Here is a 10807-nt window from a genome sequence, read left to right on the forward strand (position 1 = left end):
TCCCACTATGTGCCTGAGAGTGTTGTCCAAATGCTCCTCGAGCTCTGTCAGCTTTGGGGCCGTGACCACTGCCCTGGGGAGCCTGTTCAGTGCCCAACCACCCTCTGGGGAAAGAACCTTTTCCTAACATCCAGCCTAACCCTCCCCTGACACAGCTCCAGCTGTTCCCTCGGTTTCTCTCACTGGTCCCAGCAGGCGGCTGCTGACCGGGCATGGGCAGGGACCGGGAGAAGCGGCGCGGCGGTCCCGGCAGAGGGCACCCGGCGGCCGCGGTCCCGGTCCCCATCCCAATCCCCATCCCTGTCCCGGTGCCTCCCGGTTACTCCTCCGCTGTCGCCCCGCGAGGCAGAGACGTAATTAATGGATTTTTAGCCTCATTAGGAAACCAGCAGCGGAAGGCAGAGGGATGGTCCCTCTCTTGGGACCCTCGCAGAAGGTGGATGTTTTCTGCACGAATTTCCTGCTGTCCTGGGGTGGCTCCTTCCCGCTGAAGGGCTGGGAGCAGCGACCTCAAAGGCAAAACCAGTCCCTCAGCAGCACAGGGCACTCAGGAGAATCCGGTCCAGAGTTCACTTGGGACGGCCACAAGTGAAAATTCCTCCCAATTAACAAATTACTGAAGGAAACTGTGAGCATCTATGGTGCAGGAGAGTGAAACCTCTCGGACCCAGGATGTCTCCCAGCTTGTCTGGAACTGCCTCGTCGCTGGTGCTGATCCTGCTGTAGGAGCAAAGCACTGCTCAAAGTCCCTGTGTGAGATCTCTCTTTATCTGTAGGTGGAGGCAGTGATGTGTTTCTTAGGATGGCAAAAAGGGACATACAATTGATGTTTTAGGGCACAGAGCAAGGGGTAAACCAGGTAGTTATAAAGAATAATGAGGGTTCATTGGTTCTGCTTACAAGCTGTGGGTTGAGGTCACGCAGTGTTTAATGGTTTTGAGATCTATAGCAGGGAGAAGAAGAAAAACAGAGCATTTAATCTATTTTATCAGGGTATTTTTGCTCAACATCACAGCACACAGTGAGCATATTTAACTGTGGTGTCTTAGATAAAGCAGGCTGTCCCCCAGGGAGTAGAACTGTGAACCTCTCCTTGCATCAGATCTCTAGTACAAAATTGATGAGATCTGTGAACTCTCCCTGTATCCATGCCCTCAAGGAAAGCTTTAGGCACTTTGTACAGTTCAGGCCAGTAGAAGACAGGAAGGGACAGATCTTACCTGTTTGCTACTGCTTTGAAGATGCAGTTCTCATGATGGGATAAATGCTTAGGCTGTGTGGGGAAGCAAACTTGTAATGCTTAGGGAGAAAGATTATTTCAGGTGAAATAGAAAAAAAATGGTGTAGAAAGTTTTTTGGAAAAAAACAACAATCAAAGCAATGATTTTTCATCTTATTTTCCTGTGCTACAATCCCCCTGAAACCATTCCTTTAGTGAACCAGGGAGATGGAGATACTTAATTGCAATTTCAGTTTGTAAAAGACCAGAATCACACTTTCTATCACAGATGACCAGAGCCAGAGGTCAGTCCTTTTTTTGTCAGTGCTTGCCACCACTGCCTGGCAGGTTTCCTCCTTTCTTAGCCCTCATTCTTCACCCCCTCCTGTCACCACAGTCACAAGATCTGTAAACCAGCACCTCTTTCCATGGAAATTCTCATATCACAGGGAAAAAGTCACCCACTGCTACAGCTGCCTACAAAGAGTTCATGGTCATTGCAGCTGGCTGACAAAATTAAGTTGTACCAAAAAATGAAGTCTGGTTTCATGGGTGCTCAAGTCCTTTCTGTTCCTCAGAGCTATCCCTGAAAACTCACCATTGTGATCCTGTATGACCCAGAAGGTCTTGGAAGGGGTGTGTAGTGGGCAGGCTGGTGCCCACTATGTGGAATACCCAGCAGTGGAATCCTGCCTGTGCTTTCCTCAGGGCTGACACTCATTTGGGTCCCTGCTCCCCCAGCTTCTCATTTTCATTAAGCCTATGGAAGTGCAATTACTGCTGTGAGGTGTGTTCTGTGTTACTCCTCTGTGGACATGGAGTTTGTTCCCTTCCTGGACAGTGGAGACCAGATTTCTATCTCTGTCTGTGCTTTGGCCTGATACCAGGCCTGGTTTGATCCTGCCCATCTCCAGTGCCCAGAAACAGCTGCCAAAGAGGCAGAAAAAGCCAACATTCCGGAATATTCCTTGAACCCTGTTTCATGCAGTGTTGTTGGCTTTTGCACGTTGAGATACAACATCCCTGGTCATGAGAATTTCTTCACAGAAAGTGCTGTCAGGCTTTGGAAGGGGCTGCCCAGGGAGATGGTAGAGTCACCATCCCTGGAAGTGTTCAAGGAATGACTGGACGTGGCACTCAGTGCTCTGGTCTGGCTGACAAGGTGGGGATCAGTCACAGGTTGCACTTGATGGTCTCAGAGGTCTTTTCCAGCCTCAATGATTCTGGGATTCTCTGGAGTGATCACTGTGGCTGGGAAGAGGAGAAGGTTCATTTCCCTCTCAGTTTTCCACTTTCAGCTCTCATGTCCTCGTTAAAAGATCCAGACTGTTCAGAGGAGACGTAGTTGGCAGTTTTCTCTTCCTTGTCCTGGCAACCTCTGGCCACAAAATTGAAGCCATTTACTGAGTCTAGTTTCTACCAGCTTTGTCCTTGCCAGTGAATAGATGGAGAAACCTGGAAGATGTGGCTGTGGCCAGGCACTGTCTGAGCTGAAACGCAGATGGAATTACCACAGGGATCACTGTGGAGGCAGAGGGTGAACCTGTGTGTTCACACACTCCCACTGCCTCTGTCAACACACACACCAGATTGTTAGTGATGAAATACTGAACTCTAGCCATTTTAACTGAAAATTTGAAGTGTTCTAGCAATAGTGCTGGTTTTCTTGGCAGACTAGGCCACAGAGCACTGAAGAGGGACTATGATTTTCTGTTGATTGTGTGTTTTTGGTTTGGTAGGGTAAGCAGGTCAATTGGTTACTATGAAAAGTAACATCAGAGCTAAGTTTCATTATCACCTCCTTGATTTGCCCAGAGAAGCTGTGGCTGCCCCATCCCTGGAAGTGTTCAAGGCCAGGTTGGACGGGGCTTGGAACAACCTGGTCTAGTGGAAGGTGTCCCTGCCCATGGCAGGGGGGTGGAACGAGATGATTTTTAAGGTCCCTTCCAACCCAAATCATTCTGTGATTTATGATTCCATTTCCTCTGCAGGAAAGGCTTTCTGGGTTGGAAATGGGGTTACAGGAGGTGGAGAAGACCATGAATGGGGCAGACTTCTGCTCGTGCAGTGCTGTGTCCTGTAAAAGGCTGCTGAAGGTAGAGTTGATATCAAAGCAGCTGTAGTAGCTTGTGCAACACAAAAACCAGCTGCTCCCGGGTAGGAGCTGTGGAAGCTGCTTCCCTTCCTCCCTGCACTGGGACCTCCAGCAGCACAGACCCAAATCTGGTTTGCTGTTATTAGCAGGTGAGCTTTTTCCCTGGTGTGTTTGCAACCCAGATACTGCCCTGATACATCTGTGCATGAGAACTATAACGTGTGGTTTAGCACGAGCTGACTATAAACCAAGGTGAATCCAGCAGTGGTGTCAGTGAGGGCTAAATTTGCTGTTCTCTGTTAGGAGCATTCCATCAATGCCTGCAGGCCTTGGGCCAAGTTTCCCCAGTTTTTGTAGGGTTGTATTGTATTGCAGAAGCTCAGACTCTGTTCCTTTCACACAGAATATCCTGAGCTGGAGGAGACCCATGGGGATCATAGAGTCCAACTCCTGGCCCTGCACAGGACACCCCAGTAATCCCACCATGTGCCTCAGAGTGTTGTCCAAACACTTCTTGAACTCTGTCAGCCTTGGTGCTGTGACCACTGCCCTGGGGAGCCTGTTCAGAGCTGAGTTCAGGGAAACAACCCTTGTCCTCTGCACTGTGGTGGTAACAAGAGCAGTGCAGGAACTGCTGAAGCAGAGGAAATGTGTGCTTGAGTTTGGTCCATTTGGTGTCAGCAGTTCCAAACTTGCTGTTTAATCTTTGCTTCAGATTTTGCACTGGTTAAATCTGTGTTTGCTGGGTGTGTGGATGGATCGGGGTCAGTGCTGCACTGAGCTTTCTTTGGCAGCCAGAGGAAGTGCCAGAGTTCTTAGGAACTGTAGATTTACAGAACGAACAGCTTGGCTACACACATGGCAAATTATTGAAAGAGTTGAGAAGCTGGAGGAATGTTCCCCAGCCCGTAATTCTTCCCCTAAAGAATGTGCACCATGCACCCAGACTTCCAACCTTTCAGAGGATCCAAAGCCCTGGAAGAAAATGTGTATTCTCTGTGTGTGCTGGGCCACATATTATCCATGGAACATATGCTGTATATGTGACACACTTTCTGAATCACTATATTTCTGAAACACTATATTGCAATTTATACATTGGTTTATTTTATATGTAAATATATCTGCGTGTGTGTATGCATATGCATAATATAGAAGTAGCTGGTGTTTTAACAGAGATGGAGGTAAACAGAATTTGTATTCAATTCAGGATGGTATTTTATTCTCCATCTTTTTGGTGGTTTCTATCTTGTAACTGAAATGATTTGGAGCTCAAAGTATCTCCAAGTACCAAAGGAAAATATATTTGTAAAGCAGAACCGCTGCAGAGGTTTTCAGAGGAGATTCATGCTGTGTCCTCAAACAGAAATGTCAGTTGTTCATTCTTATATCATTGTTTCCATTATTATGAAAGACTAAAAGCATGTGGGAAAAATAATATAAACATTATTGCCTTATATGCAGAAGGGGGTAATTTTCCATACTAGATCATCCAATGAAACCTTGGAGTGTATCTGTGTAATATAAGCCGTTGGAATAATTGGCTTCCATTTGAAGTTTTCACATGTTTTATAAATGTTTATAAAAAATGCCAATTAAGCTGATGAATTCAATAACTGCCCCACTAGGCAGGGAAATACAGGCCTGGCTTTTTGGTGGTGAAATGAATTGGTGCTGATTGCTCTGGAACGTAGTGTCAGATGGGAGTAAAACCAAAAACCTGGGCTATCTGTGCAAACTGCTGGACAAAATGCTGTTTCTCCAAGTGCAGTATTTACCTTTCTTGACTGAGCCTGAGAAATTTTCCATATCATAGATTTTACTATTGAGGGCAGTACTGCTACAAAAACCACTGTGAGGAGTGAGGTGTGTGGGACAAAGTGGTGCTTATTTCTGATCTTTCCATTCGAATATCTGTGTCAGGATAACATACTGTGATCATCAGCGGTCCTTTGCTTATTTCTACTCCTTTGTCCTTCCAGAACTTCTTCCCTGGAATTCTCTGTAGTTTTGAACCTGAACAGAGTTTGACCCTTTTCTTCTCCTTGCACTATCCTTCCTCAAACTGGGGAATGAAACCCCACATTTAGAGTTTCTGAGCGTGAGGAAAGCGTGACATGCTGTGAGCATTTAGGGACCTAATGCTGCCTGACAGCTGATAGGGAATACACTGGTGTCAGAAAGGAAACCAGCTGTTCCCTCACCTTCTGAAGAGAAGCAAGGACTAGATTCTGTCACATCCAGGAGTAGAGGAGCAATTACCCTGACATTAGAGGATGAAAAGATGAAAATGAGGAGGTTGAAAATTAATTTCTTTTGCCCCTCTGTTTCATGCATCCATCAGCAGTACATCTGGGCATCGTGGACCTAATTTAAAAGTGTAATTTCTATCCCAAAAGATCATATTCACTTTACTTCCTGCTCTCAAGTCAAGTTCAAGGGGAGGCAGACATGGAGTAGAGGTTATTTATGCCTCCGTATGCAGTTCTGGAGCTGTGATTTAGCCTGTTTCTATGTGGATTTGTGCATATATATATCTCTGTGTAGCCTCATAACACGTTTTATGCTCCACATAAGTTACTCGTCTCTTATTTACAGCTTGCACTTTTGTTCCCTTCTCTAAGGACCTGCAGCTCTTGACCTTTTAGCCTGGTAAATTATTTACACGTGAAACAGTGAATCAAAATGATGGGTCTCAGGAAGATGCTGCTTATTCTCAAGGAAAAAAAAGCACATTTCTTCATGAAATCTCCTTCCTGAGGCTTTAATTTTGGGCCTGTGTGTCCTACCCTCCTCATCCCTTCCCATTATGAGAAGGAGAGACACTCCTTTTTCACACGGCTGTTCCATTTGCAAAGGGAAATGTTCTTCTGCCTCTAATTTTAAAATACCCCCCTGATATTTTGGGGATGGGGTGAGAGGATGTTATTTTAATATCTTTCTGGAACTGGAAAGCAATGAAAGAATGCAAAGAAAAGGTGTGTGTAACAGCTCAAGTTGCTACAGAAATCCCAAACTGAGGGAGATACCGGCAGAGCTGGAAATGCTTAAAGCTCTAAAGGAAAACCTGGCTGCTGTGAGGAGTTTATGGCTGTGAATTCTCATTCTTTGTGTGAACAACTGCACCTGATGAGGAGCCTGGGGTGCCCTGAACATTGTGTCTGGCCATGGCCATGGTTTGACCCTTGGCTGTTCCCTTACCTGGGATTTGAGAGGCCACCCCTACTCCTGCCTTTACTCATTGTGGGGCCTAAGGCAGCTCACAGAGGAAACACTTCCCAGTGTGTTTGCTTTTGAGGCACATCAGTGTCTCCTGCCCAGGTGAAATGCTTTGGGGTTCATTTTAATAATTTGCAAAGCCCCTGATACTTCTTAAGTCTAAAGCTTCCGGTAAAAGTCTGAAATAAAAATGCTTCATGCTGGATATATTAAAAAAAAAAAGGTTATTTCCCATAGAATCACGGAATGGGTTGGTTGCAAGGGACCTTAAAGCTCATCTTGTTCCAGCCCCCTGCCATGGGCAGGGACACCTTCCACTAGACCAGGTTGCTCAGAGCTCCATCCAACCTGGCTTTAACCATCAAGGGACTCTCAAAAAGGTTATTTTTAATACTCTACAAAGTATATTTTAGACACACTGTAAAGCATAACACTACTTCTTAGTAAAGGTCATGCAGGTTCTTTGCTGAGAGGTGCTATTGTAAGTGACACAATTGTGCCCAGGGGGTGATGGGGATTTTTTTTCCTAGAGGTATATTAATCAAATGGAGAAAAGGGTGTTATAGTTCTTGTAGCAAATACCTCGTTGGTACTCACATGGTTTTATCTGCAGTACAGTGAAAACATACACAGAGGAATGTGAAACCAAGAAACAAAGTGGGTTGAAAACAGGAAGTTATTTAAATACTATGATTTCTTACCAGGGAGTTTTACCCATTAAAGGATTGTGGAAAAATAAACAAGAAGACAACATTTGAAAAGCAAACATTTGGTTTGGACTTATCTATATCAGGTTTTGTGGTGTGTGTTGGTTTTGTTGGTTTTTTTTAAGCAGTGTTTCCCTTCACTTTAAAAGCCTGGAACATGCCAAGCACCTCCTTTTCTGAAACCAACCTGGTTCTGAGTCAAAAAAGGAAAATAACACATTCTGACATTATAAAATGGAGAATTTTCTGAGATTAAAGTGGTTTATTTTCTCAAGAGCATAAGGAATTCTATAATTCATGCATATTTCATGAGGAAAGGGGCCAGTTTGTGGATATTTCATGAGAAATGAAATTTCTACATCGTTAAATGGCCAGAGAGTAAATTGAAGAAGAACATGTATAGTTTTTATGAGAGCTTTTAAATTCATTTGTTGTGGTGTTAAAAACTATAACGTGATTTGATAATCCTGCTATTGCTACTGCTGATGGAAAGATGAGTTATACCAGTCTGGTAGTGACATCCAGACCCCCAAATGTTGCATCATGGGAAAGACGTAGTTCTAAAAAGGGTTTTTTTTTTCAGAACGTGGCTCTGAAAAGAATAGCTGGTTGGTAATATTCTTCTATAAAATTATATTTGGAAAGAAAAACAGCCAGCAACTGGGCTTGATCATGAAATCTTTGGAGTGAAAAATGTCATATTTCTTCCTGCCTATATATGACTGCATTAAACTGCCTTCGCCCAAGCTTTGTGCAGTGCTCATCATTTGACTAATGCAAAGTAGCCAAACACACTGCAGCTGGTATTTGAGATCCTTTTATCCATCTTTCTTCATACACACACACACACAGACAAAAGTTAGTTTCCTTTAGGCAATCCGGAGCCCTGGGAGAGTGGCAATTTCTTTGATTGCTTATTGTAGCTGTAGCACTGGAGATAAAAGTTTAATGCATTCTTATTGTCTCGGTGCTTTTAAGTATTCAGCTGCACGGAGCAATGCATCTTCATCCCCGTGCCCAACTGAATGTGGTGGTTTAAGATGAACAGATACAGTGTCAGTGCTGTTGCCTCTTTTTTGTCGGTGCTCAAGAAATCATTTGCGTTGGAGGTAAGCAGAGCTGCGACAGTCCCTGGCAGATGGGGAACGTGCAGCTCAGGAACAGGATAATGCAGAGAACCCAGTTAACAGCAGCAATTCACAAATACGATATTCCTGTGGCAAACAGCGGGCAAATTGGCTTGGAAACACTGAGGCTGACCCTAAATTTACCTATGGAAATCTGCTGTTGCTGGGATGAGCATGTTTGTTGTGGGGCAGTGCTGGGCCACGACTTCTGAGAGCAGAGGCGCTGCTAAGTCAGATCCCTTGTCTTCACCATTGTCTCCATTTTCCTAGAGGGGAGAGATGGAATTGTTTTAACCAAGACAGGAATTGCAAGGCTGCTCCCATTAGATAGAAGCAAAAGAAGACAGAGGCCAAGTTTTAGGCTGCCCTAATTTTAGACCGACGTTTAAATATTTCTCTTGTCTTTTGTCACAGCACTGGTTTCCCCTTGCAGCTCCTTGGAAGATGCTTATTGTGCTATTTTGCTGGCATTTCCTCTCCCCTCTCCTAACCACCATTCAGCTCTTGTTGCAAAAGGGAGGTCAGGAGAATAATGCCCTTTTGCTGACACACGGGTAACCCAATCCTCCACCCTGTTGGTCTGCTGTGCTGAATTCCAACTCATCTGATTGCACTGAGGGCTATTGTACCGTCCTTGCCATCAGAGCTGGGTAATTGATATGCTTGAAGGGACTTTAATGAGGAAGGAAGCTAATTAGTTAATGTAAGGAGTGAAAAATAAGTCCGACAACCTTGTAGTCCATTTTGTTCCATTGCAGCTTCCCACAGTGCTTAGCACAGAGCCTAATTTCAAGCTGAGCATGGCTGAATGGAAAGCTTGGCAAATCCTAGCAGCAACTGGAAAGAAGAACCGGGGTTAAGTTCAAGGTTTGGGTCTCAACTGTGCTTGGAGGTGTTGGGGGGGTGTTGTGGCTCACACTGTGAGCATGTGTGAAGTGGGGAGGGCTGTGGGGGCTGCTCAGCAAACCCTGAAATTAGGAGCTAATTCTGAATTAGGAGTGAGTCATATGAGGAGTGGCTGAGGGTGTTTAACCTGGAGAAAAGGAGGTTCGGGGGAGACTTTATCACTCTCTAAAACAAGCAGAAACGAGGGTGTATCAAAGTACAGATCAGCCTCTTCTCCGAGGTTACAAGTGGCAGGACAAGAGGAAACGGCCTCATGTTGTGCCAGGGAAGGTTCAGGTTGGACATCAGCAGGAATTTCTTCATTGAAAGGGCTGTCAGGCATTGGAAGAGGCTGCCCAGGGAGGTGGTGGAGTTCCCATCCCTGGAGGTGTTCAAGGAATGACTGGATGTGGCACTCAGTGCTCTGGTCTGGGTGACAAGGTGGTGATGGGTCACAGGTTGGACTCGATGATCTTGGAGGTCTTCTCCAAACTAAAGGATTTTGTGATTCTGAACTTCCTTTAAATTGGCTATTAAGGATGAAGGTCCTTGTGTTGGCCAACCAGGCTCCCAGCAACGGAGAGGGAAGTGCCATCGTGGAGATGTGGTACCTCAACATATATAGCTAAGGGTTTCCAGTACCTCCTGCTTCCTCAGCCTGTGCAAATTCTCCAAGGTCTACGTGGTTTGGTGGATTACAGCCTTAGCTCTCCCATGATGAATGGAAGGGGATCCAGAGCGGAAGAGCAGGGCTGTAGAAATCGTACAAGTAAACAAAAGGGATTAAAAGAAAATACGGCAGATAATAAAAAAGCATACAGAACAGATGTTGGATCTGGGCTTTACCCTCCAGGTGTTTGTAGGAATCATGTAAAGCTGGATAAGTGACAAAGCTTCTAGTGGAGTGGTGTAGGCTAGAAATTGCATCTTTTAGGTAGTGCTACAATGGACTGGAGGCACCACGGTGGAGCTCAGGATTCCAAGTGACACTGGTGAGGGTCTACCACTGCTCCTCTTTTTTTTTTTTTTTTTTTTGAAGTTGACACCAAAAACAAGTACAGTCACAGTAGTCCGTGCTCTCCACTCTCCATCAAACTGATTGAAAAGCTCAAGTTCAGCCTTCAAAGATGCTTCATCTGTGGTTTCCTGAAACCTCCCTGAATCCATCCTGGCATAATACAGTCCTCAATTTTTTTAGTCCTGGGAAAAAAAGTCTGAACTGCATCAGAGAGATTGGCCCAGATAATCTCTCATGCCCTTCATTTTGTTCTCTGGTTTAATGCTCTTCCCATACTGGACATGGTGAAACTCTCTGAGGTGATTTGGTACCTGGGGAGGAGACATCAGAAGGTTTGAAAAGTTTCAGACACTGTTGAAGGCTGGGGAAGTTTCCTCCCTGACTTCAATGGATGCTGATTCCGTCTTTCAGGAAGGAAAAAGATAACAAGGAAGGAGAGAAAGAATGGGAAAGCAGAAGGAAAAAGAAATGGGATAGGAGGAAGATAGCAAAGAGATACATAATTAAATACAGCTGAATTGTGTTTGCTCTGAATGA

The 10807-nt window shown here is 45.0% G+C and overlaps 1 protein-coding gene across 1 annotated transcript in view; it reads right to left on the reverse strand.

The window, feature by feature from the left end:
- The window catches only part of BOD1 (biorientation of chromosomes in cell division 1), an 11636-nt gene extending 6380 nt beyond the window's left edge, over positions 1 to 5256 (reverse strand). The window contains exon 1 of the mRNA XM_027643498.1: positions 5248 to 5256. Coding sequence (XP_027499299.1) covers positions 5248 to 5256 — 9 coding nt within the window. The remainder of the gene's footprint in view (positions 1 to 5247) is intronic.
- Between the last annotated feature and the right edge of the window lie 5551 nt (positions 5257 to 10807).

This window comes from Corapipo altera, unplaced genomic scaffold (assembly GCF_003945725.1).
Source record: "Corapipo altera isolate COAL_440 unplaced genomic scaffold, ASM394572v1 75, whole genome shotgun sequence".
In the NCBI taxonomy this organism is placed as follows: Eukaryota; Metazoa; Chordata; class Aves; order Passeriformes; family Pipridae; genus Corapipo; species Corapipo altera.